The sequence below is a fragment of the Aulostomus chinensis genome, chromosome 1 (genome assembly GCF_037954235.1).
Source record: "Aulostomus chinensis isolate RoL2024-O1b breed Wild chromosome 1, RoL_Achi_v1.0, whole genome shotgun sequence".
Lineage (NCBI taxonomy): Eukaryota > Metazoa > Chordata > Actinopteri > Syngnathiformes > Aulostomidae > Aulostomus > Aulostomus chinensis.
Window position 1 is genome coordinate 38,482,932 of NC_141320.1, and position 27,004 is coordinate 38,509,935.

Sequence of the window (27,004 nt, forward strand, 5' to 3'; positions counted from 1 at the left end):
ACTCACTGGAAAGTTGGCAACAATGTTGCTTTGTGTCTGCTTCCATGTAGGAACGACATCATGTCCTCTTTGTTAATGTCTTTGCTCTGTGGAAAAACAACAACTTTGAAAGTAGACAAAAGTCTAGCCTTCAGCTCTCAGGCTCCCCTCCTGTGGAACCGTCTCCCAGTTTCAGTCCAGGACCCAGACCCCCTCTCGACCTTTAAGAGCAGAATGAAGACCTTCCTTTTTGATCAGGCTTGTAGTGGGGCTGCTTAGAAGAGGTTGTTCCTCGGGAAGGTAGTGGGGTGATCTTCAGTGAGTTGCTGTGTTGAGCGCAGGCGGTGTTGAACGGATTCCAGGGTGTCTATCAACACCAACAGTAGGATAGGACGTGGTTCCTCCATGTGCGGCAGCTCAAAGTGTTGACTTCTAGACACAAATCACTATTCTACTACAATAAAGTGCTCTATGAAGAGTCTTTAATATAAAGATGACCACGTGCCCTGATGTCCACTAGATGGAGCCATTCGGTCTTTTTTTAAAGTTCTCCTCACAACCTGTGCCTCTTCATTGTCTTGTAATTCCATCCAAATTCATTGGCTGACTGCCCTCCTGTGGTGACATCCTGAAACTACCACTCTTCTTATCATGCAGCTACAGTGAACAACACCGATTGTCTGCTGCTTTTGAAGAGAAATGTGACGTCAGCAGGAGTTTTGTAGGAAATTGAAAGTGAAAATTGAAAGTGAAACTGTTTCAGTGACCCCCCCACACACACACACACACACACACACAGGGAATGTACTTGGCCAGAGGCATTTTTACTCTATGAAGGACAACAGCTGAGCTACATGAAGGTGTAGAGACTATTCTAACCAGTCGTTACAGAACCTCCTCTCATGTGAGTATTCATTATTCTACGAGCTCATTAGTAGGTAGTGGCAAGTACGCTTTAATCCTAAGCCATGTAGTGAGGAAGTCAATCAGCACATTTATGTATCCTGTGTATGGTGCCCAGCTGGGGACAGTCATTTGAACTAAAGCCTGCATAATCACTCAATAATACTATCAACACCAACAGTAGGATAGGACGTGGTTCCTCCATGTGCGGCACCTCAAAGTGTTGACTTCTAGACACAAATCACTGTTATTATTATCAGAGACTTGAAGGTGAAAGTGTTTCTGTCAGACTGGTTGTTGAAGATTGTAAAATTACAACAATACCGATTGAAAACACACTTTTTAACCACACTGCCTTCAGACAATAAAGTGCTCTATGAAGAGTCTTTAATATAAAGATGACCATGTGCCCTGATGTCCACTAGATGGAGCCATTCGGTCTTTTTTTTAAGTTCTCCTCACAACCTGTGCCTCTTCATTGTCTTGTAATGCCATCCAAATTCATTGGCTGACTGCCCTCCTGTGGTGACATCCTGAAACTACCACTCTTCTTATCATGCAGCTACAGTGAACAACACCGATTGTCTGCTGCTTCAGGCGTTTTTATACCCTTAACAGGAGAAGAGGGAGAAGATGGATGAGTGGAAGGATGGAGGGATGGAGGGAGGGATGGATGGTGGATGGATGGAGGGAGGGATGAATGGAAGGAGGGATGAATGGAAGGATGGATTGTACAGATGGGTATTTCTACTTGTTTATTCATATTGCACACTGGTCACTGTCCTTGTATTGTACTTCATGTATTCAATATTTTTTCTATAATAAAGTTCAAATATCAGTAGCAATTCAGTTACGATGACATTACAGAAATTAAGTTCAGTGCAGTTTTTAGACACTTGCCTTTCTAAAATAAAACCTTTTTTAGAAAAAGACATTTTTGATTTTTTAAAAATGTGTTCCTTTGTTCTCTCTTTGGTTTGGTAAATGGACTCATTGTTATTTAGCACCTTTCTGCCTTAGCACTCAAAGTACTGTAGAGTCTCTCATTCACCCGTTCACATATCACACACACACACACACACACACACACACACACACACACACACACACACACACACACACACACACACACACACACACACACACACACTGAGGGTGAAGCTGCCATGCAAGGAGCTGCCTGCTCATCAGGGGCACTTAGGAGCTCAGCTTCTTGCTCAAGGGCTCTTTGACATGGTCACTGGAGGGACGTGGGGATCGAACCAGAGACACTTTCATGTGCTAGACAGCCCTCTGCCTCGGAGCCATGCTGCACATCTGCTGTATTTGACTTCATTCATTCATCCATCCATTGTCTTCCTCTTATTCCTACACATTAAGGATCATGGGGGGTGGAGCCTATCCCAGCAGCCTTCCGGTGAGAGGCGTGGTTCACCCTGGACAGGTCACCAGTCCATCGCAGGACCAACACATAGAGACAGACAACCATTCACTCTCACAGTCACACCTACGGTCAATTTAGAGAATCAATCAGCCTCGTCCCCTCTTGATGTCTTTGGACGGTGGCAAGAAGCCGGTGTTGTATTTGAATTGATGTATGTAAATAATATTGTGTGTGTGTGTGTGTGTGTGTGTGTGTGTGTTTCTGTAAATGTGATTTACAGCCTGAACACCATGGGGAAAACCTATTCTGTATGTAATGACACTGGCTACACGTGGCACCACAACACTAAATCTGGGGTGAGTATTCACGGGATTTTCACAACTTTCACTTTCTCCAACCTAAGAAGAACCAAATGAAATGTAGAGATTGCCTTGTGTGACATGGGTCCTCTTGTAATCAATCATCAAGCTGCCACTCCATCAGGCTCAAGCATCATTGCTGGTTCTAAGCAGGCTCATGGTCCTTTCTTGCCAAGCCTCACCCTTAAACCAGCAAGTGAACCTGCTCCAGGTGCTCCACCTGCACCAGGTGCTCCACCTGCTCCAGGTGCTCCACCTGCACCAGGTACTCCACCTGCACCAGGTGCTCCACCTGCACCAGGTGCTCCACCTGCTCCAGGTGCTCCACCTGCACCAGGTGCTCCACCTGCTCCAGGTGCTCCACCTGCTCCAGGTACTCCAGGTGCTCCACCTGCTCCAGGTGCTCCACCTGCACCAGGTGCTCGAGCCTGTAACTGAGGCTGGTCTGGGGCCTCCATGGTGCCTCAATGTAGAGGAGCAGCAGGAGATGTTTGCTCCATGGATCCAGAAGAGGCTGGTCTCTGGTCGGTGGGGTCATGAGGGATGAGATATTAGAAACTCATCACCCAGACCAGCAGAGGAGCAGCACTGCTGCCTGAGAACCTGGAGACATGGACCACCTCTTCCCACACCTGCTCCACCTCCTTATGCTCCTGCGTGCAAACATCAGATGTGCTCTCTCCTTCACCTGGAGCAGGTGGAGGTCTGGGTCTGCAGGTCAGGAGTGCTCTTTTCTCCTGAGCTGAAAGTGAACACCACTGGAAAATCAACCTCGAAGTCCTGGCTCAATCTCGACTTCAGAGGGAACGACACCAGGCTCTCTGATTGGTTGAGTGATGTCACACCTGTGTGGGGTTAGGGTTAGCCTAGGGTTACACCTGGAACCCCCCTGGGAATACTCAGATGTCTATTGATGGCCTCTTAGTGCCCTGGTCTGTGCTCTGATTTTGAATATCTGATCTTAACAACAAAAGGGGACTGTAATAATGCAAATCATTAGGCTTTGCTGTAGCACGTGCAGCACAGGATGAGATACGGATACAACAGCATCAGAGGGCGGGGGTGTCACCAGCCTCGCCAGATCAGGATCAGGTGGTGGTGGCGATGGCAGGGGCCAAAAAAGCACCTTTGATCTGCATTCCCCTCGCAGACTAAAACTCAACGTTACGCACCTTCGTGAAATATGACAACAGTCCACTGACTTCATTCACTTGAATTAAAGACCACCTCTGGGGGTTCTTAATGTTTGCAAGAGGGGCTGATCTCTCACAAACCAAAAAATCCCGACAGTCTCAATGATAGAGCCTTCATCTTTTGAATTTCGGACTTAAGTAGAATTCACCAGCACCTGATCGTTCTCAGTTTTTTGTTTTTCCATCCCAAAACAAAGGCCACGTCCAAGGGGGCTGCTGCCCATTTCAGAGTATCATTTTGTCAGTGATATCACCATTCCATGGGACTGACAAAATACACTGGCTGAAGTGAAACGTTTGTCACCAGTTTTTGAAAGTGCAGTAAAAAGGTCATGAACAGTGGTTTTTTTTAGTAAAAACAGTAAAATTAAAAACAGATGTGTACAATACAATTGTACATTTATGCTACACAACCAATCATAGCATTGACAGTGCTTGTGGATGTGCCCTGCCCATAGGAGCCGCGGCACCATAAAGGTTAGCTAGCTAACAACAGTTCAGCAGACTTAAGAGACGGCAACAGCAGCTCAGTGGTTGAGTGGTAAACCCTCAAAAATATTAAAAGTAAACTAATCAAAATTTCTGGTGTAATTTGATTCTTTTAACAAGCCATGTACCTTGCTATTCTCTCATCAGGTGAATTGGTGTGATACTGGTGTGTGGCCACATCGTGCACAACTAATGTTGCTCACAGACATCCTCAGTGCACTCAGGGATCTTGTGTGTCTGCCCAGACACATGAATATTAAAGGGAACACTGCTCCCATGCTCAGGGTTTTCAGGGCAGACAAGTTGCACTTCATCCTGATATGTCAGGACCTCCTGAAAACTGCCATCACCCCATGACCCTGTTTAACATTCATGAAGCATCTGGATGGTAGAGGAGTCAACAGCACATTCCCCCTCTGATTCACACCGTACCAATCTGACAGGAAGCAATTTGCATAGGAACCAAATGTCAGCGTCCCCTTCATCATGGCATTCTTAAGGATCAGTGCTGGGACCACTTGTCATCATCATCTATTTTCTCCTTCTTGGTAACACTCTGTGCAATTATGGAATTAACTGTTATGCTGATTACACACAAATGTATACCTCCACCAAACCTAATGCCCCCCACCACCCTCAGTGACAGTCTGCAGTCCATCAAAATCTGTAGAGCAATCCTCTCAAACTAAATAAAAGTGAGACTGTCATGATCGGGTCAAGGTCCACATGCTTATTTCATCCACCCCTTCAATATTTCCATTTTCTAAGCTTTATATGATCAGGAAAAAACTGATTACCATAGCTCTTTGTAATGATGAACTGGAACCCTTGAAGGAACACTGAAGAAACACTTCAGGAACAGACAAATAGCATTCAGATCCTGATTGTCTTCTCGTTGTTTCTCTGCAGGAATACAGATCTTTAGCACCTGGTGCTACTGCAGTCTTTGAGGTTGGCTACCCAATCTACCTGAGATATGAAAATCACAAAGAGGCTGATCTACAATGTGATTATGGTGGATATAAATACACTATAAGAGAATGCAGAAACAGCTCACAGTTTCAACTGCTCTGTGGAACCGAAGGACATTACCACGTGTGCCCGCATTTTGGTAAGAGGCTAAGATTGTGTCAATATTGAGAAACCAGTTTACTGCTCAATAACATCACTAACTGGTCTGCTATTTAGGTTTTTATGGTGAAGAATTTTAACAAGTATAATACAGATTAATTATTATTACTGATGGTTACATTTTTCAAGTATTGCTCACTTCTACCTGCCATTGATTTAATGTAAAATGCTGAGTCTGAGTGCATTACATTATTTCCAATTAATGCCCTTTCCAATTAATTCATGTTGATCCTACTAACAAGAGATACTCTTGCAACAGAAAAGGAGAAATGCTTACAACAGCAGAGACAAGAGCAAGAACGACTACAACAGCAGAGACGACAAAAGGAACATTTAGAACAGCAGAGACGAGAGCAGCAACGATTAGAACAGCAGAGACGAGAGCAAGAACAACTAGAACAGCAGAGACGACAAAAGGAACATTTAGAGCAGCAGAGACGAGAGCAGCAACGATTAGAACAGCAGAGACGAGAGCAAGAACAACTAGAACAGCAGAGACGACAAAAGGAACATTTAGAGCAGCAGAGACGAGAGCAGCAACGATTAGAACAGCAGAGACAGGAAAAGGAACGCCAGGAGCTACTACGACAGCAGAGGCAAGAGCAACAAGAATTATGGGAACTACAGAAGCAAGAGCACAACCAAATGGTTTACATTGACCAAGGACAAGCAACCCCCACAGAACCATTGGATGAGGTGGGTTTCCTCTTGTTATCCTTAGTATCACAACTCGGGCCATAGTGTTTGGTTTGGAACTACAGCCCTTGAGACTGTCCAGTTTTACCTTTAGTTGTGGTCTTCTCATATGGACGTCAGTTGTGCTTGTGTGTTGTGGTTTCCCTGCCTGCTTCCTGTATGTGCATTATGGTCCTGCTTCCCCCACACAACCTGACTCTCCTCTGCTAAAATCCTTCAAAATCAATTCCGCAAATCCTGTTTTTTTAAAGTATGTTGTCCTCCTTTTCAATGCAGCTTTCAGTGGTGGAGCAGAAGTTTGCTGACATCCTGATGGAATTTAAAATCAGTGAAGATAAAGGCCGTACAGTGGGGAAACTGGAAGACAGGATGAAGATGCTTCAGAATGAGCTAATGATTAAGTATTTTGGAGTTGATCGTGTGACCTTTTCCTCTCTGTTAGCCATAGAACGAGCATTTGGCTATGAGGATCTTACCCTCACAGAAAGACTGAATGTGGTTAAGGCTATGTTGCAGCTGCTCCAAGACGGTGTCTCTGGCAGAGAAGACTACCTGTCAGCCTCAAAAACTAAAGAGCACATCTTTTTGCTCAGTTTATTAAAACACATGCAGAAGGAAAACCCTGACCTGGCAGTCAGGATCTTATACAGCGTCACTGAGTCTGTGTCAGCTCTTACATCTGCCAGCAGAGTGCTTCTTGGACATATCCTTTTTAATGGCATCTGGACACCAGTGGAAATCCTCCTTTTTCTGCAAAGGGTTATGAAGAGGCCTAGCAGCAAAGTCACAGCTGTCCTTGAAATAGCGCTGACCCACAGACTAAGCTGTTCCTCTGTTTTAAGTGCTCTCCAGGAAAGAGATCCAGCAAATGGGCTGCGGCAACAGGTGGAGAGCGAGGATGATAAAGACCTTGACACACTGATGAGTGAAATGAGGGAAGCAAACTACCCAGAGACAATATTGAACATTGTCGAAGATGTGCTTCGACATGTCAAAGACGAGCTGGCCAAACTGCCCAACAATCCAACATTAAATAAAGACCAAATCCACAAAGGAAAAAAGAGGATATGTTCACTTTATTTGGATGATCCAGACATTGCTTGTCTTCAGAAGGTGTTGCTATTTATGTCTATAGCTGTGAAGGAGTGCACAAAGGTAACAACAACAGGACTAGCAGGATGGTTCGGTATGGTCCAAGTCCAAGGCTACTTCCCCAGACTGACTCAACTGGCATCCTTACTTGTACTGCTGCTGCCACAAGCCAGAGGAGAAAAGGGCCGGCTCATAGAAATTTCCACAGGTGAAGGAAAGACTTGCATTTTAGCAATGTTTGCAGCCATACAAGCCATCCGTGGAATCAAGCCGGACATTGTGACAAGCTCTCCAGTTTTAGCAAATCGGGACCAAAAAGAATGGGAAAACTTATTTTCCAAGCTTGGTTTGACATCATCTGTTGTTCCACCAAATAAAAGGACAAATGAAAATTTTGAAGAGCTGGTTAAAGAGGCATACAGCCAGGACATAGTTTATGGCACAATAGGGACATTTGCAGCTGACACATTGAGACAGGACTTTGAGGGGCAAACAACAAGGGGGACTAGACGGTTTGAGATGGTAATTGTAGACGAAGTTGATTACATGACCTTGGACAACGGAGTCCAAATAACATTTTTGTCTCATCAGGACAGTATTTTGAGGCACATGGAACAAGTCCTTGCTGGTATTTGGGCCCGGCTGTCTGCATGTCGACCAATAGAAATGATGGACTCATGGGAGATAAACTGGATCAGTCGACCCCAGTTCTTCCACAACACTGTGGTATCTGCATTGGATGTCTCCGAATGTGAGGACTTTTCCATCGAGGACATACTGCAGCTTGGAGTGAGTCTTAAGATTTTCTCACAAAATGAGATTGATGATTTGGTAAAAGCTGATTGTAAAGGGGAAGCCCAGGATGCAAAGCAGGACTTAATGGATACCAAGCTGAAGGCACTTGAGAAAATCATGAACAAAATTGGACCTGCTGAACAATATAAACTGCTGCGAGAATTTGAGACGATAGTTGAAGGAGGTGACCTGTTTGAATACTTCTCTGTGACTGACAACAAAGCCATCACTTATGGAGAAATTTGGCATTCACAGTCGCCAAAAGACAAAGTTAAACTGCTTCTGCTTGAGAGGGGCTGCGCATGTCAAATCATGGCAGAGAATAATCTCATCTCATGGACTGTTGACTATTTAAAATCCAAAATCAAGTATTCGGATGAATGTGATCCAATGCATAGTCAGGAAATCAAAGCCTTTATTGTGATCCCATCTTTTTTGAAGGAGTACACAGAACAGCTCTTACCGCAGTTTGCTGAGAATGCGCTTAGAGCCATTGTGATGGTAGAGGGTAGGGAGTACCTGATTGAGAAAGGCCCAGAGGCTGAGGCAAAAGATGAGGATGAAAGTAAGAGCCATCAGTATGATGCCATCATACCTGTGGACTTTGTGTCCAGTGGCGTGCTACAGAAGAGCACAAAGTGGGGGGATGGCCTCCAGCAGTTTTTAGAGATGAAACATTGCCTGGCCATTTCGCCACTGACTACAGTGACAAACTACATGTCAAACATCCATTACTTTGAAAAGTATCTCAGTGGAGAAGGCATTTTTGGTGTTTCAGGGACTTTAGGAGGAGATGCAGAGAAATCCTTCCTATCTGAACACTACAAGATCAACAGCTATGTCATACCAAATCATCGGCGTAAGAAGGTGGTAGAGCTTCCTGCGGTTCAGGTGCGAGGAGGAAACAGACAGTGGATAGAGAAAGTCTGTGAAACTGCAAAGAAAGTTGCTGACGGAGGACAGGTCGTTCTTATAATATGTGAGGATGTCAAGACAGCTAATGAGCTACACGGAGAAATGCAAAAGGATCAAATTCATCCAATCACCATGTACACAGTCAGTGGGAGGCATGAGATTGAGAATCAAACATTTAGTGGAGGAAACATTATCATTGCTACAAATCTTGCTGGACGTGGGACTGACATACGTATTGACCCAAAGGTCAACACATGTGGGGGGCTCTTTGTCCTTCTGACATATGTTCCAACAAGTCAACGTGTGGAGAAGCAAGTCTTTGGGCGCACGGGTCGCAAAGGAAATCCAGGCAAGGTACAAATGATCCTCAACACAGAGCAACTTGAGTCTGCTTACCAAGGTCAGTCTGTTGACATCATCAGGCAGCTCAGAGAACAGAGCGAGCTCAACCACATAAAGCATATGGAGAGGGAGTTCCATGTGATTGACCTGAAACAAAAACTGTTCTCCACATTTTGTGGATTTTTGGATGATTTTCGAGACAAATACACTGAGAGGGAGAAGATCAATTGTGATGGCATAAACATAAACAAAGTTCCAGAATGTTTTAAAAGCTATCGGGCAAAATTTGATTATCATCCTGCTGTGACTTCACTGAAGGAGTCATGGGCTTTCTGGCTCATTCAACAGGAAGCACACATTCGAGAAGTCCGGAAGGAAACAGAAATCCAAGAATTAATGGAAAATCTTCGAGGACATTTACAACAGAGAAGCTCCTCACTTCTTAAAGGGAAAAGCAGGAACTTCCATGATCATATCAAGCAGGCAGCAAGCAGAACGGACCTACACCGTTGCAATAGCAGAGAATGCTATGGTGCACAGCAATACTGTCAGAATGCTGCTGAATCTGATCCATTTTTTAGTGCTGTTGCCCTGTATAACAAGGCTTATGTGACAATCAACCTTCGCAAGAAAGGTTACATGTCTGAAGGAAAAGAGTTGCTGAAGAAAGCACAGGACTTGGTGGATGTTTTTCTGTCTGAAACAACAAACACTATGATTTTCTGCAATCTCTCATCAAAGAGTGATTTTAAAATCCACCATGAAAACACTAACCTCTTGCTGCAAATGCAGGTCAGGATGAACATCTTTAAATCTTGGAAGGGTTACATTGAGAGTGCCCTGGATAAGATTGTTGAACTTCAGAAAAGTGGAGATGATGCCATCACAGAAGACTCATCGACCTTCTCTCTCCTGGAAGAGAAAGACTTTGTCACAGCAAATGAACTTAGGAAAATGTACAGTTATGGTCTGGGAATCGTATTTGAAGTAAAAAAGAAGCCTAGATTTTCCTTTGATTCTCTCATCTGCTTTTTCATCGGTGTCTTGCAAGTGCTTGGTGGCACTTTAGTCTGTGCTTTATCATTTGGTGCAGCTACAAATATTGGCTTGGGTTTAATAAGTGAGGGAGTGTCTGACATGATTAGTGGCACTATTGGGATTTTCAAGGGAAGTTTCTCCTGGGCTGACTGGGCCATTTCTAAAAGCATCAGTATCGGAGTATCTCTGGTCTGTGGTGGATTACAGTTCCTGTGGAAACATGGACTTAACGGACTGAAGAATATAAGGACATTGATCCACAGAGGAGTTAAAGGCATTGTCGGAGGCACTAGGGCTGCGCCAGTTACAGTGATGCAGGTCATCAAACATGCAGCAAAGTATACCGCTCAGGAACTAGGAACGCAAGGAGTACTTGCTGCTGTGAATTATGGTATGTATGAAGGATTCAAGGCTACTTTTAAAGAAATATTTCAGTCAGCTTTCAAGAAGAAAGTTTTATCATTAGTTAGACAAAACCAAGCCTTGGATGATGCTCTGATTCAGTTCATCAGCCAGGAAGTACCAAAGGAAGCAATCCAAGCAAAGACAGATAACTTTGAAATTGATCCTGAGTCCAAGAAGCGCCTTCACAAATCAGTTATATACATGACCACAGAAGTCATTCCACAACTGCTAACAAACCTCACAAGGGTGCACGAGGTCATTAACAGTCTGCATCAAGTGGCCAACTCTGCCTTGAGAGTTCTGGAGAAAAATAAAGCATCAAATATAGTTGCAACTGTCACCGTGGCTTTGAGTGCAGCCCAGTACGTGACGTCAGTCATTGAAATGTTAAAGGCTGTTCCAACAGAAGGTATCATCAATGACCAGTTTATCCCTCAGTTTTTGACAAAAATGGAATATCTGGAAAAGGATGAAGTAAAAGATGGAAGAAAAAATTTGACAGATGTGAAACGGCTGAAAGAAGATTTCATTCAGGAAATTGCAGAGTGTGTGTCCGAAGCTTTTGTTAATGCTTTTGTAGAACACCTGGCATCCATTACCTCTCGCATCACCAATTCACGGGTAAACCACAAAATTGGGAAATGTGTTAATAATGTCCTTGGCAGACAGAAAACACAGCGATTTTTCGATGATCAGAGGACAAGTTACAAACTGAGGATGGCCACGCAGGCGCCAATGGAGCCCCTGCCAAAGGCTGAAGAACAGGAACTGTTGCTCTATGCAAAGAGTCTGGACAGCTCTGGGATACCTGCCACGGCACTTCATCTTCACATTCTCACAGAAAGCAACTTGCTGGAAGGCAAAGGTATCCGCATCACTGTCACAAATGAGCAAGGAAAAGCTCTCTATGAAGAGTACTACCCAGGGAGAGGAAAATCCCATGAAGACATAACACTTCAACTGGTTAAAAGCAAAGACACATCTCAACAGTAAGCATCACATCTTTGAAATTAATCATCACACTTGAACAGCAAAGAAATGTTTGATGACTTTGATAGCATTCAATGATTAAAATTACAGATGTATAAACATGTAATAATGAATATGTATAATAAGACTAGCACTGGCTGCACAGTGGTGCAGTGGTCAGCACTGTCGCCTCACAGCAAGAAAGTTCCGAGTCTGAGTCCTGGATGGAGCATAGGGTCTTTCTTGGTGACTCTGCATGTTCACCCTGTTCCTGTGTGGGTTCTCTCTGGTACTCCAGCTTCCTCCACAGTCCAAAGAAATGCCAGAGGGGACCAGGTTAATCCAGACTCTAAATTGACCGTAGGCATGGGAGAGCCAATGGTTGTCTGTCTCTATGTGTTGGCCCTGCCATGGACTGGCGACCTGTCCAGGGTGTACCCTGCCTTTTGCCCGACAGTCACTGGCATAGGCTCCCCCCCCCCACAACCGGAAGAAAATGGATGGATGGATGGATGGAAGACTAGCATCATAGAGTTTCTATTCCACATCACAACCCTGTTGAAAGACATATTTCTGAAACATCCAAGTCCATGGCACTTTCTGCGACTATCGACGTATCCACAACATCTTTGTTATGGCAGGCATGATTTAATTCATTCATTCATTCATTCTTTGTCTTCCACTTATTCCTTTCTATTAAGGGTTGTGGGGGGGCTGGAGCCTATCCCAGCACGTACGGGCAAGAGGCGGGGTTCACCCTGGACAGGTCACCAGTCCATCGCAGGAAACCCGGAACCGTCTTGCTGTGAGGCCCCAGTGCTGACCACTGCACCACCGTGCAGCCCAGGCATGATTTCATCCATCATTAAACTCACCTAAACATCTTTCACAGGAACAATGGTGACCTATCAGCTGTGAACAGAAGGATCAGAGGTGAACATCAACCATACACTGGTCATTTTAGGGTTGTGCATCCAGATGGCACAACGAGCAACGTAGACTCGGAGGGCCAGAACTGCTTATTCCATGCTATTGCCCAGGCAACCACTGATGGGCACAGAGATGTCAACAATCTGAGAAAAGATGCCGCAAATCTTCGCAGGAAGTGCAGTCAAGAAGTATGAGTACTACTTCTGTTCTGCTAATCCTCCACATACACTTACAATTGATAGACCATTTGGAAAAAGTGTGTTTTCTCTGTATTGTTGTATTGTGTGTTAGCTATAGAACACTTTATATTGGGCATGTTTTCTTACTTTAATTCTGAGTTAATAAATGGTAACATTACATAATGTTGTTACTGATAATATAGGGCCTCATCAATGAAATTGATAGCTTTTTAACTGTATTCTGTAAGAAGATATGTCTGTGTAATAATCATCTCACAGAAAAAGTTCTGACAAAGATGAGGTTGGAAGTACAGCATGTCAGCTGATTATTCGTGTGGAGGGGATGTAACTTGGACCATGTGATGGGTTCTGATATCTTTGGCTGCTCTCCTCAGCTCCAACAGAATATACCACAGAACGCTGCTCTCCTGAGGCTGCACAGACAATATGAGGAGTCCTTCAAGAATCCAGGACTTTTCACCATCATTGGGGGTACAAAAGAGACAAGAGTGGAAGACACTCGAAAATTCCTGGATGCCATCAACACCAGTACTTTATCAAGGGAACAAATCGATGAAATGAGAGCCTTCCATCTTGGTATGGTGGCAGAGTACAGAGAGTAAGCGTTTATTTATCATTCCTATCGCTTTCTGTCGTTAACACAAAAATGTTAGCAGGTCAGGTTATACATGTGTATACTACCAATACTAGTGGCAGTTCCAAGAGTTCTATTATTCCAATGTCACCATGATTAAGAACACATCTGTATCTTTTCAGCCTGAAATCTGCTCGAAAGTGCAGCAACAATGAGGTGAATGCAGATCACATTCCGCCCAAAGACAGCTATTTGACAGCATTGAGGATTCTGGATGAAAAGACTGAAAGTCCAAGGTCTCATGAAGAAGACACGAATAAGCTCCAAAATCTTTATAAAGAGCTGAGGAAGGTCAAGCACAACAACCGAGGAGACACCTTACTGTGTATGGAGGTCCGCACTGAACATCACAAAGAAGCCCTCACTACTGGGAACAGTCGGGCTGCCAAGATATGCAGGTATGTGAGATTCAGACTTACCTCACTTGTAAAAGTGTTCCAGTCTTTGGAGGACCTATGAAAAATATTGGAAGTAGAGGTATTATTTTGGGCATACATACAGGATTCCAGGAGTTTAACCTGGTGAACAAGAGGATACTCTCCTTCGGGAGCAGTGCTTTGTTATTGGACTTCTGTGCACATTACAGATTGTCCATAACGAACATCATGTTCAGCATAAGGGTGTCCACATGTGCGCTTGGCACCAGGACACCCTGGACTGCAGTTAGATGATTGACTTTGTGGACTTGAGGTCTTATGTCTTGGACACTTGGGTTAAGAGAGGAGCGTAGTTGTCAACCGATCACAAACTGATGGTCAGTTGGCTACAATGGTAGGAGAGGACGCCGGCCAGGCCTGGTAGGCAAAAAAGTATTATGAGGGTCTGCTGAGACTGTCTGATGGAGTTTTCCATAAGAAGGAGTTTTAACTCCAACCTCTGGGAGATTTCCTCTGGGAACCATGTCCCAAGGGAGGCAACAGACATTGAGTCCTAGTGGGCCATGTTCCATGCCTCCCTTTTTCGAAGCAGCTAAACAGAGCTGTGGCCATAAGGTGGCCAGTGCCTGTCGTGGCGTAATCTCAGAACCCACTGGTGGACACCAGTGGTGAGGGATGCCATTAAGCTGAAGGAGTCCTATCAAGCTTTTTAGGCCCATGGGACTCCAAAGACAGCCAACAAGTACTGGCAGGCGAAGCAGTATGCAGATTTTGCGGTTGCTATGGCAAAAACTCAGACATGGAAGGAGTGCGGCAAGGCCATGGAGAAAGAATGGCTTCAAAGAGATTCTTCACCACCATCAGCCATCTCAGGAAGGGGGAGGAGTGCACTCTCAACACCATGTATGGTGAAGGCGGTGTGCTGCTGACCTTGATTCGGGATGTTGTGGATCTGTGGAGGGAATATTTAAAAGACCTCCTCAATCCTACCAACACATCTTCCAGTGAGGAGCAGTGCCTAAGGAATTTAGGGTGGGCTCTCCTAACACTGTGGCTGAGGTTCCTGAGGTGGTCAAAGAGCTCATTGATGGCAGGGTCCCAGAGGTGGCTGAGATCTGCCTGGAGTGTTTCAGGGCCCTGGATGCTGTAGGGCTTCCTTAGTTGACACAACTCTGCATTATCGTGTGGACATGGGGGGGGGGGGGGGGGGGACCTCTGGATTGGAGACCAGGGTGGTTGGTTCCTCTTTTTAAAAGGCGGACCAAAGGGTGTGTTCAAATTATCAAGGGATCTCACACCTCAGCCTTCCTGGAGAGGCCTATTGGGTGGGAGGTGCATCACATAGTTGAACCTCGGATCCAGGAGGAGCACTGTAGTTTTTGTCCTGGTCATGAAACAGGCACAGCTAGTGTGCTGAGGGGATCCAGTTTGGTGTCTGCAGGATCAGGTCTCTGCTTTTAGAGGACGATATGGTCCTGTTGGCTTCATCAGGCCATGATTTTCAGCTCTTGCTGGATTAGTTTGCTGCAGAGTGTGAAGCAGCCATGATGAGAATCAGCACTGCCAAGTCCGAGTCCATTGTTCTAGCCTGGAAAAGGGTGCAGTGCCATCTCTGGGATGGGGATGAGACCCTGCCCTAAGTGGAGGAGTTCAAGTATCTTGAGGTCTTGTTCATGAGTGACTGAAAGATGGATCATGAGATCGACAGGTGGATTGGTGCAGCATCTACAGTGATGCGGACTCAGCATCAATCCATCGTGGTAAAGAGGGAGCTGAGCCAAAAGGAAAAGCTTGCAATTTCCTGGTCGATCTACGTACCTACCCTCAGCTCTGGGTAATGGCCGAAAGGGTGAGATCCAGGTACAAGCACCTAAAATGAGTTTCTTCTGGGGGTTGGCAGGGCTCTCCCTTAGAGACAGGGGAGGAGGTCGGAGTAGAAGTGCTGCTCCGTCACATCGAGGGGAGTCAGATGACGTGGTTCAGGCATGATGAAGTAGCCTTCTTGGGCAGCTGCCCCCTGACCTGATCCCAGATAAGTAGAAGAAATTGGAGGGATGGATGGACATTAAGGAATCAAATATTGCAATATCATCCATTAGTATAAATACCTGGGACTTACAGGAAAAAGTTACAATTTGTCCAAAAATAAATCATAGACATAGATCACAAATGCCTGAAAGTCATCACAAAAATCTGCTTCCTTGTTTCTGGTGACAGGAGAAAAGATGCTACAAGTTCTAGGGCTAAAGTCAGGGAAGTTGGTCCTGAACTGCATGGGAGGCTGACCAAAAAAGGAGGATGATAGAGTACAATAGAGAAGTAGAATAGAAGATAAAGATACCTCATTACTCCTGAGGGGAGTGGTCTTGTAGTCTACATCTATGTAATCATCTATGTCCATAAAAACCTGTAACAAATCAACACAAGCTATATTAGCCAGTGATGAGAACTCCGTGAATGGAATGAAATAATTTGGTGTAGGCACAAATGAGTTTGTTAAATAGTGGAGTGTATTGGGGCACTCAGTATCGTCTGAGACCACCATCTTCTTCTCCAGTTCAGTTTCATTGCTCCATCTTCTCTGACTGTGACGGAGGCTGTAGCATCTCATCTCTTACATAATACAAACACATTGTGTTTTTTGTAAGTAGAAATCCCTGCCAGGGAGTCTCCGTACGGAGACAAAGCAAATCCAAGTGGGTGAAAGACAGCATGATGGCTTTTTGGAATCATAGAAGAAGGCTTGAAGAGTTTTAGAGTATTTCTGTTAGACCTGCCTTCACCAGGCTACCAGAATCAGCACAAGAGGAGACAGTTTGTCCACACAAGGAGCTCAAGCTTTAAACAAATGAGGTTTATTGGTGTACAATGGTCATGGTTTCTCTGAGGTACAACAAACAAGTAAGACACTGACAAAACGCACGGGCGCAAAAACTAAAATTTGAAAAAACCCTAAAATCTAAACACGGGCAGCACTATAAGCTGAAAGAACGATAACAAAGGGCGACCACCAGACGAACTCTGGGGGGAAACAAGAATTTGGAGAGGAAAATAAATCAAGGCTGAGGAATCAGCGAGCCCAATTAGAAGAGGAAAGGAAATCCAAAAAGTCAGCACTCACCTGCTATAATCCGGAAAATAACTAACAAAAATACCACAGAAAAACTGGGTCTTCTGGCTCACCCCAGTGGCTCAGGAAAAAGTGGAGTGAAATCACACTTAGAAAAAAGTTCACTCAACGAGGAGTGCTCTCTACTCGGACTAGAAAAAAATGTAACAATGAAAAAACTAGAAATCAGCGACGAGGCAGCGAACTTGGAAAAAAACTTACAAATCGAACGGAAAGTGAGCAGGTCAGGACGACAAACGCTATTTAATATTCTGGCAACACAGAAACGACCAGCTCAGACTTATAGACCCCGGAGGGTCATCATTGAAATGGCTTCAGCTGGTGTTTCCCGTGTGCCGCAGAATGACTGACAGAGGAAGCAGCCAATCACCAACCAACAGGGGCGGAACTTGGGGCTAGGCAGAGAGAGTGAGTTAGACACAGGAATGCTGGATCATAACAATGTATTAAATAAGAGTTTCTGTGAAAGTCAGAGCATCACTTTCGTCAAATGTATGTATGGAGGCAGTGAGAGTGAATAATCTGGGAAAAATCTCAATTCTCATTGTAATTTTATGGGTCAAAATTGGGAAAAAAATAATGACTGTTTTTATGATTAAAGTTGAAAACCCACTGAGTGACTGCCCCACTGCCTGAACTATGGGGCCCCACATGACACTTCAAACAAAGCACAACATCAGTCTGATCTCCATATTAAATGTATAGCAGCATGATTTACTCACTTGGGCTGTTTTTTTCCCCCCACGTATGCAGGAGGGAGATCGCTAAAGGCTTAGCTAAGGGCGACATGGAGGAAACCCTGAAGAAGATGTTCATAGTGTCTCATCCTACAACTTCACGGTCTCTCAAGCAGGATGCAGGTAACCACAACTATGATTCATAGTCATGTGCAAGAAAATCACAAACAGGACTTGTGACATGGCACAGCCCTGAACTTGAACACAACTTCTCTTTAGGACGTACACAGATTGGAGGGCCATGAGCTTCCAGCTTTCAGGCTCCTCTCCTGTGAAACCATCAGTCCTTCTCAGATCTGAGAGGGGACACCATCCCTGCATTTAAGAGTGGCCTTCATTTGCTTTTGATAAAGCTTAGAGTTCGAGCTGTTTCAGGCTTGACTTAAACCATCCCCTAATGGTAGTGTATGTGCCGACTGGCAAAGACTTGCCATTAGTCAGTGGGTTTCTCTCTCCCTTCCTTTCACCTCTTGCAGGTATTTCTGCCTTCAGAGCAGTAGACCCACAACCCACAACATTCAATATGACTTTGCTGTGTTCTCTTCCCACCTGACTCTTTTTCTTTTCACAGGTATGAAATCCAAGACCACCAGCCACAGTGCAGACTACTATGAAGTGGGCTTCAGGCTGATGATAGAAAAACACTATGATAAAGGCATCATTGACACCAGTGAGAGGGACCGTCTTGTTTCATGGGTTAACGATGGGAGCTACAAGAGCCCAAACACTCAAGAGTACCAGTCATTCAAAAGAGCACTTTCTCGATCACAAAATGCTGAATAAGATCTGAGCCATGGAAGCAGCAGTTGATGGAATGCATAGGGACATTTGCAGGGAAAAAAGTAAAAAGAAGACTAAGTTTCAGACAAGGACACACATTTGAATTTATTTAATGTCAAAGCTATTCTAGGGCTGCACGGTGGTGCAGGGGTTAGCACTGTAGCCTTACAGCAAGAAGGTTCCGGGTTCGAGTCCCGGCTCGGGCGCGGGATCTTTCTGTGTGGAGTTTGCATGTTCTCCCTGTTCTTGTGTGGGTTCTCTCTGGTACTCCGGCTTCCTCCACAGTCCAAAGACATCAAGAGGCTGATTGATACTCTAAATTGACCGTAGGTATGAATGTGAGTGTGACTGGTTGTTTGTCTCTGTGTGTTGGCCCTGCGATGGACTGGGGACCTGTCCAGGGTGTAACCCGTCTCTCGACCGTTGATGCTGGGATAGGCTCTAATCATAATTAACCCTTACCAAACCAAGAACATCTACTTGCCTCTTTATCAAGGCTTCCTGTCATCGTCTCCTGCTCCCCCTGACCAAGGATGTTGTATGAATGTTTTATTTTCGTGTCTGGACGTTGGCAAAAACCATCCTATATGGGATACTACAAACACATTATATTTAACCAAAAAATAAGGTACACTTTCTGGAAAGTCATGGCTACAATTACTTTTCCAGATATCAAAAACACATGGACACATGCACAGCCACTGATTGTTACCTAGGTACAGAGAGAGGGTCCAGAGGTCCAGACGACACCATTTTATCACCAGAGACGGTTCTACATCAAGATAATTCTTCTGTAAATTCTCTAAACAAGACATGGAAAAACTCGTCCTTGCATTTATTCTTAGGAGGCTAGATTATTGTAATGGTGTCTTGACAGGTCTCAGTAAAAAATCAATCAAGCACCTGCAGCTCATCCAGAATGCTGCCGCCAGAGTCCTGACCAACACTAAGAAAATGGACCACATTACACCTGTCCTTAAATCACTGCACTGGCTCCCTGTGTGTCAAAGGATTGAGTTCAACATCCTGTTACTGGTCTATAAGTCACAGAATGGGCTTGGGCCTAAATACATGTCAGAGCTGCTGGCTGGGTATGAAGCATCCAGACCCCTCAGGTCATCAGGGACAGGTCTACTCAGCGTCCCCAGGGTCAGAACCAAGAAGGATGAAGCTGCTTTCAGCTTCTGTGGTCCACACCAGTGGAACAAACTCCCTGAACCTCTGACTGCGTGTTCACACTGGACGCGAACGCGAATTTCGCCTGCCCGAGTAGCGAGTATTTCCGGCAACGTTTCCTTCTGCCATTTCACCATGAATATTCACAGAACTGTTGTGTTGTACCTGCCGTGGAAGGCAGAAATACACCAGAAAACTAAACGCCGTCGTATCTGGGTTATCAACACCATCTAGAGGCGAGCTCAGCTCAGTGAATTAAACCACTCGGTGAACCGAGCTCCTCCAAGGGCTCCGTCTGCATAACCGCCGCTTCAAGCGGTATTTTCGGATGACGACTGGCCAGTTTGACGACCTGCTAGCTAGGATCGGTGACAGAATGTAACGAATGGACACCACTTTATTCAACCGGTTCTTGTAATTTTTACACGTAGTGTCATATAGCACCGGGTTTCCACACATAGCCACATCAACTTGTCCGCCATCTTGTCAGTCACAACCAGTCAGTCAGTCAGTCAGCCATGACGTCGGGACATCCTCAACGCTGATTGACTGTCTTGATGTGAATTTTTCTCCAAAGTTCAATATTTTCACCTTGTGGGAATGGCAAATATTTCGCCTTGCGAATTTCGTGGCACGAATATTTCGCCTCGCGAATTTCGCTCATTCGCGTCATTCGCGCCGCCAGACTGAAAATTCGCGTCATTCGCGCGTTCAAATAGACTTTGAATAGAAACTGTTCACGCAAATTCGCATTCGGTGGAAACACACAGTAAGGGGGGCACAAACTGTAAGCTCATTTAAATCAGGGCTGGAAACACTGCTGTTTCCTGCAGCCTTCTGACAGTGTATTGATTTGGTATTGATGGATTGATCTAATATTGATTTGTCTGCTGTCAGATTGATTTTAAACTTTTATTGATTTTAAATGACTTTTGAATGTTCTAATTCACTTACTTAATTTTAAACTCTTGAGAACTTTCAGTTCTCCCTCTACCTCTGTAAAGCACTCTGAATTGCCCTGTGGATAAAAGGTCCTACACAAAGAAATTTTCCTTTGCAAAAAGAAAAAAAAAAGTCGGCAAAAAAGTTGACCAAAGTCTGGTGCTTTTTCAGTTTTCAGTCAGTGAGTAATGTTCTATTCATTTATGTAACTCTATCTCACATTGATACACAGAGTTGTTTTTAATCTTTTCAATCATGTGACCATCATCATAACAGCTGTTGACCTTGTTTGAACTAGTTGGTGGTGCTAAATATCGCCAGCTTGCTAACATTAACTAGCTCATGTTAGCTAGCTAGCTAATATTATTTTCTAATTTCAGGCCTAAATTTGAGATTGACTGTTAAAATTGTTCACCTCACCTTTGTAACACAAGGTTTTGTATTGATGATGTCATTGTAACTGCCTTTCTGATTCTTTTCATCAATCAAATGTTAGCTAGCCTGCCCTTGCAGTGTATTCCATCCATAGACATACAGGATATACATACACTAGATGCCACATTGACTGCTGAGGCTCGCTACAGCAGCGTGCCTACAGGGCGGCCATCTTGGAACAGGGCTACTTGCTCCTACAGTGCATCCAGAGACATTTACATGTGTATCAATGATTACATATCTGGAGGAATGGTGTTTCTACACAATAAAAGTGATATTTAACTGCTCAGTTGTCATGCTATTGACACCAGGTGTGTACAGAGACCAGTTTGGCTCAGTGGCTTTCTTGTGCTTGCACTCTGGTATTTGAGTGAGGTGAGTTGTGCAATGTGGTGGAGCCTAATTTTGGGGAACCCAGACACCACTAGTTTTAGTAGGTTTGAATGGTGGTTGTCAATGGCAGATTGTGTGTCTCCAGTATGTCCCCAAGCAAAAACACATCATCCGTGCCAGTCTCCTCATGGACCACATGCATGACTGCTGACATTTTGGGAACTGGCTCTGAGTGGACCTGGCCAATCACCCGCTCTGCTGCCCGCACCACCTTGACTGTGCCTTCAGTTGGAATCATAGGCCCACCATTATGTCTGAGCACAAGTAGGTGGTAGCTCTCATCATGTGAAGAGTGTATGGTGTCTGTCACCAGGCTGGCACTGCACACATCACAAGAGTCCTTTTTAGAACCCTCTGAACCACAAACCCTGTGATAAAGACCAAAGCATTGTCCACAAGACCACCAAAGCCTGTGGGAAGGGAGTTTGTCTGCAGTTTCAGCAGAGGAGATCTCAACAGCAGACGGAGAGGCTGTGTCATCCTGTGCTGCCACGTTGCCTTGCCCACTTGGTGAGACACCACACCGGACCATCAGATGCTGGAAGATGCTTTGGAACTGTCCGGCAGAGGGATTGTTGTTCCAGCCCCCTGAAGGGAAAAAAACAACACCCACACACTACAATTGCACCACAGAACTTTACTTCTTGTTTTATAAAGGCTGTAAAATGTGAACCTTACCTGGTGCTCTGATGGATTAAAGGTTCTTTACAGCTCTGAATCAAAGGCAAAGGCAAATTTATTTGTATAGCACCATTCATACACAGGGCAATTCATAGTGCTTTACAGAGAGAATGAGAAATTGAAAGTTAGAATCAGTTTAAAATCGAAAACATGAATTAAAACATTCAAAAATCATTTAAAATCAATTCGACAGCAGACAAATCAATATTAGATCAATCATCAATACCAAATCACCCAGATCAATCCCAAATCAATACTATCAGAAGGCTGCAGTAAACAGCAGTGTTTTCAGCCCTGATTTAAATGAGCTGACAGTTTGTGCCCCCCTCAGAGGTTCAGTTTGTTCCACAGGTGTGGACGCTGAGTAGACCTGTCCCTGATGACCTGAGGGGTCTGGATGCTTCATACCCAGCCAGCAACTCTGACATGTATTTAGGCCCAAGCCCATTCAGTGACTTATAGACCAGTAACAGGATGTTGAACTCAATCCTTTGACACACAGGGAGCCAGTGCAGTGATTTAAGGACAGGTGTAATGTGGTCCATTTTCTTAGTGTTGGTCAGGACTCTGGCGGCAGCATTCTGGATGAGCTGCAGGTGCTTGATTGATTTTTACTGAGACCTGTCAAGACACCATTACAATAATCTAGCCTCCTAAGAATAAATGCATGGACGAGTTTTTCCATGTCTTGTTTGGAGAGAATGAAGGCTTTCTAAAGTGTTAACAATGCCATAAATAACACAAGCATTTAGAAACCCTTGATAAAAGGAGACTCACCATCAAGTTGGACCAGTTGAAGAACAAAAGGACTTCTCCACTATCACATTTCTCCTCACTGGTCCAGACTTGGGGCACCTCTGGACTAAATGGAGAGTTGAGGAAATGGGCTTGTGGTGGCCCTGCGGTCCACAGACCTCCTGTACAGTCACCAAGCGCTGGCAGACACAGTCCTAATGGAACCAATTATTTCAAAATGACAGCAACAAGTAATAAATAAGGCATGACAGTTTTGAAGTAACTTGCCCAACATTGGTTTGTGAGTTGTGCTGTCCTGTATTGGAAGGTTAAACTCCTTGAAAGTTTTGTCTTCAAAGAAAAGTGTCCTTCTCATGTTGAGCTGTGGACATCAGCTGACTGCTTCTGTTGACGCTGCCTTGTTGGCAGGAAAAGCCTGAGCCAGAATGAAGAGGGAGTTCAAGGCAGTAGGTTTCACTGCAGAGTTTAGGCCTTCATCCAGCAAAGAACCAGAATGATGATGTCAGCACTCCTCCAGCACTGCAATGTACCTTTGAGAGGTCGGAACAACATGACTTCTCTCACTTGTTATAGATGTTTATCCGTATCAAGAGATAATTGATGTCATGTATATATTTGGATATTAATGTGTCATTCATGTTACATAAAACATGTTAAACGACACGGAATGGCGTGGACACAACAAACGATGAGCTGGTTCAGAGACACGAGGCAGAAAAAGGAGGATGACCTCTTCTTTATCCCAGAACGACTTCACCCTTGAACTCTGACATCAGGGAATTGTCCCCCCCTCCTGATTCTGGTCATGTGGTTTTATAGGCTCCTCCTTTTTTCATTGGTGTGACGTTGCATATAAATTAAAGAAGAGAACTTCAGTTTGGCAAAAAGTGTTGTACTTTAATATACTTGGATGAAAACTACGTTTGATCAGAATACTACATTGGGTCAAATACATCCCTCGTTAGAGACGGTGTTACTAATTCTAACTGTAGGGCTCTGGTGTTGATTGCCTCATTAAGACATTCATGAAGAAATAAACTGAGACTTGTAATTGTTTGTTTTTTCAAAGTTGTCACTTCCTGTCTGAGCACTGAATCTTTCTTTGTGTTGAGAACAAACCCTCAAAGCCTTCATGGTTTGAGTTTCCTCACAGCTGACAGACAGAAACCCTCTGAGCCTGGTTCTGTTAGTCCAGGTTTAAACACCAACACCAGGATGGATGCTGGTTTCTTCACATGCAGCTGAAATCAGGACTTCAAGGGTTCATGTGAGGTTCAGCTTTCTGCCTCTTTAGTTTTCAACAAATATTAGTCACTTTTATGGAAATGAAGCACGACCTGCCTGCTCATTAACTGTCAACCAAACTGCTGGAGAGAGCTCATCGTTACTGGATGGGAATGTTAATGATGTCTATTAGCATAAATGGTTCCAATTATTGAGCTTCCTAGCTACCTTCAGTCTCAGAGGAGCTGAGTCTGTCAGGGGGAGGCAGGGTGGAGCAGCAGGAGCCTGCTACAAAATGACATGGAGAGATGAAGGAATCCTGAGGAGTCTCTGTGTGACTGAAGTGGTGGAGACGTGGCTCCTTTGGTGCTGACAGGATTTGAGCTCCTGACTCTATTTTAGTTTATTTCAGTGTGACTGCAAACATCAGCTGCTCACCCATCAGCTAGCAAGTAAACAACAGCCCTGTTCAGTCTGCTAGCTTCAGTGGAGGAGCGGTCAGGTGACTCTGTGTGCTCATGTCAGGTGACGGCTCCATGAGAGCTCCAATCCCAGCAGTGGACTCATCCACACTCTGGAGGAGATCCAGCATTTTGTTGGTGACCCAGATTCTGGACTGACTCCTGAACAGCAGGAGGAACCATCTTCCTGTTGCCTTTATTTGATGCCTCTGTGTGAATGAGAGTGGGAGGGGTTGATCTGCTGGGAGGCTCTGAGAACACCACCCACTGCCTTTGGAGGGAGGACATCTTGAACCTCTGCCTCTGTTGATGGTTCAGGATGAAAAGATGGAGAAATTGTCAGATGGTGAGGCTCTGAAGATTGGAGCCTCCACTACCCCAGTTTTCCAGAGGCTGATTCCTGAACACCAATAAAACTCTGCATCCACTTGTTCTTCATGTTCAATGGCTCCTTCCTCTTTCCTCTGATACAAAACTCAACAGCTTCTACTGGGATGTTTTGCTTCTCATGTGAGAGGCAGCAGGATCATACGTGTGTTCATGTTGACAGCAGACAAGGAGGAAACCTTGGAGGAGCTCAGTGACTTTTATCAGTGGGTCTCACTTCAGGTGTGAAGGCCTCTCAGTGTGAAGTTGAAACCCAGGTGGCCAGGAGTTGAACCTAGAACCTTTTGATCCGTAGTCAGACTCTGCACCACCAGCCCTGTGAGGAAGGTGCTATGTTCATGTGTGCTTCATTTTACAGAGAATCCAAACGATCTGGTGTCATTTTCTGGTGACAAAATGGTGCGATGGTTCGTGCTGTTGCCTCACTGCAAGAAGGTTCCAGATTGGAGTCCCGGCTGTGTGAGTCTCCATGTTCTCCCTGTTCCTGTGTGGGTTCTCTCTGGTACTCCAGCTTCCTCCCACAGTCCAAAGACATCAAGAGGGGACGAGGCTGATTGATACTCTAAATTGACCGTAGGTGTGACTGTGAGTGTGAATGGTTGTCTGTCTATATGTGTTGGCCCTGTGATGGACTGGTGACCTGTCCAGGGTGAACCCTGCCTCTCACCTGAAGGCTGCTGGGATAGGCTCCACCCCCCACAACCTTGATGGATAAGCAGTGTAGAAAATGGATGGAGGGGCATTAAACATCATAAGTCCATTTCTTTTGAGTTAGCAGTCAATAAGGAACGATCGAGTGAAGACAGCACGCTGCTACTTTATCTTTTGATTAATAAGACAATCTACAAATTCATTTAATTTCTGGATGTTTATTCTACCTACAAAGTCCATTTGTCACCATTATAGATCGACCAATCAGCATTAAGAATATAAACAATGACTCAAACTAATGGCGGTCTGCTGACGTCACATCCGTCACAGAGGCTCACTCCTGCACTCAGAGGTGGCCTTTTAGTTCCATCACTTCACGCTGTATTTACAGATTTATGATTGAGGGGAACAAACCACTCTGATGTCTGGGTTCATCAAGGATATCATTAAAGAAATCCTAACTATTTGGCCAGTTAAATTGATCCTAACTGTTCTTCAGATGTTGTGCTGGTAATGTCATGTAGTTTCTTTTCCAGTGTAACTTTGTCGTTCTGATGTGTGTATTTTTACTGCTCCAACAAAGCTGTTCCTCTTCTGGGGAAATCAATCATTCAGGCAATCAATAACTGAGTGTCTCTGATGCTGTACTGTAGTATTGCAGTACAACAACACTCTGATCCTTCCTTTTCAAATGTTTTTATTGTGTTTCTCTCATCAGGTGTTCAAAATGATGACAATAAAAATCAATAATTGATATTCAGCTTTGTTTCAACAATAATAACTGATCAGAAATGAGGCCTGATGGCTGCAATAGCAGCTTTGTGCTGTTCAGTGCCTCCTGCTATAAAAAGGAGTCAAGGCGGTCTAAAGATGTGAAAATGTTCCAAAGATCCTTCTTCATGTTGGTCCTGAACAAGATTGGTGTCAGGCCTTTTTTCAAAGGAGCTCCAAAAGGCTCACTTAACCCTTTGAGGCCTGGCTGAGACACGAGGCCTGTTGACCTTTGACCCTGTTGCTCTTTTGCTCTCATTGGCCTCTCCAGTGGATACAGACCTGAAACTTGAACTGTGAGGCCTCTCAAATGTATAGAATCATGATCTGTTTTTGGCAGCAGAAAGTCATTAAATACTGTCAACACAGATTAGTGGTGACGACTGAGTCCACAATGTCCTGCTACCTTTGTGGCCGTCTCGTCTGGCTTTGATCCCTCATGGAACCTCTGAGCTTCAGGGCTCCTCTGTCTCTACTGCTGCTGCAGGAGTCAGAGGGTCTCTCACCTGAAATTCAGATGCCAGACAAGAAGACACTTGGAGCTGACAGAAGTCATCGCTGTAGGTGGAGACATTCACAGGCTAACAAGGTGACCTCGTGGTAAGACAGGTTCTCCAATGGCACAGAACTTCAAATTGAGAAGTCGTTC

The 27,004-nt window shown here is 44.6% G+C and overlaps 1 protein-coding gene across 1 annotated transcript; it reads left to right on the top strand.

The window, feature by feature from the left end:
* Nucleotides 1–759: 759 nt before the first annotated feature.
* LOC147271567 (uncharacterized) lies at nucleotides 760–22,176 on the top strand. The gene is made up of 10 exons (XM_086202786.1): nucleotides 760–883; nucleotides 2,547–2,622; nucleotides 5,217–5,418; nucleotides 5,698–6,134; nucleotides 6,411–11,710; nucleotides 12,583–12,808; nucleotides 13,195–13,418; nucleotides 13,577–13,852; nucleotides 17,715–17,821; nucleotides 18,270–22,176. The coding sequence occupies exons 2-10, from the start codon at nucleotides 2,557–2,559 to the stop codon at nucleotides 18,479–18,481; spliced, it is 7,050 nt and encodes a 2,349-aa protein (XP_086058912.1). The 5' UTR covers nucleotides 760–883; nucleotides 2,547–2,556; the 3' UTR covers nucleotides 18,482–22,176.
* Nucleotides 22,177–27,004: the final 4,828 nt, after the last annotated feature.

What these genes read in the sequence shown, in the direction of transcription:
- LOC147271567 (XM_086202786.1), top strand. Translation starts at nt 2,557, where the DNA reads ATGGGGAAAACCTATTCTGTATGTAATGACACTGGCTACACGTGGCAC. An exon ending in GCAGGAAGTGCAGTCAAGAA is followed by an intron (nt 12,809 to 13,194) that starts GTATGAGTACTA and finishes TGCTCTCCTCAG; the next exon opens with CTCCAACAGAATATACCACA. An exon ending in ATGGTGGCAGAGTACAGAGA is followed by an intron (nt 13,419 to 13,576) that starts GTAAGCGTTTAT and finishes GTATCTTTTCAG; the next exon opens with CCTGAAATCTGCTCGAAAGT.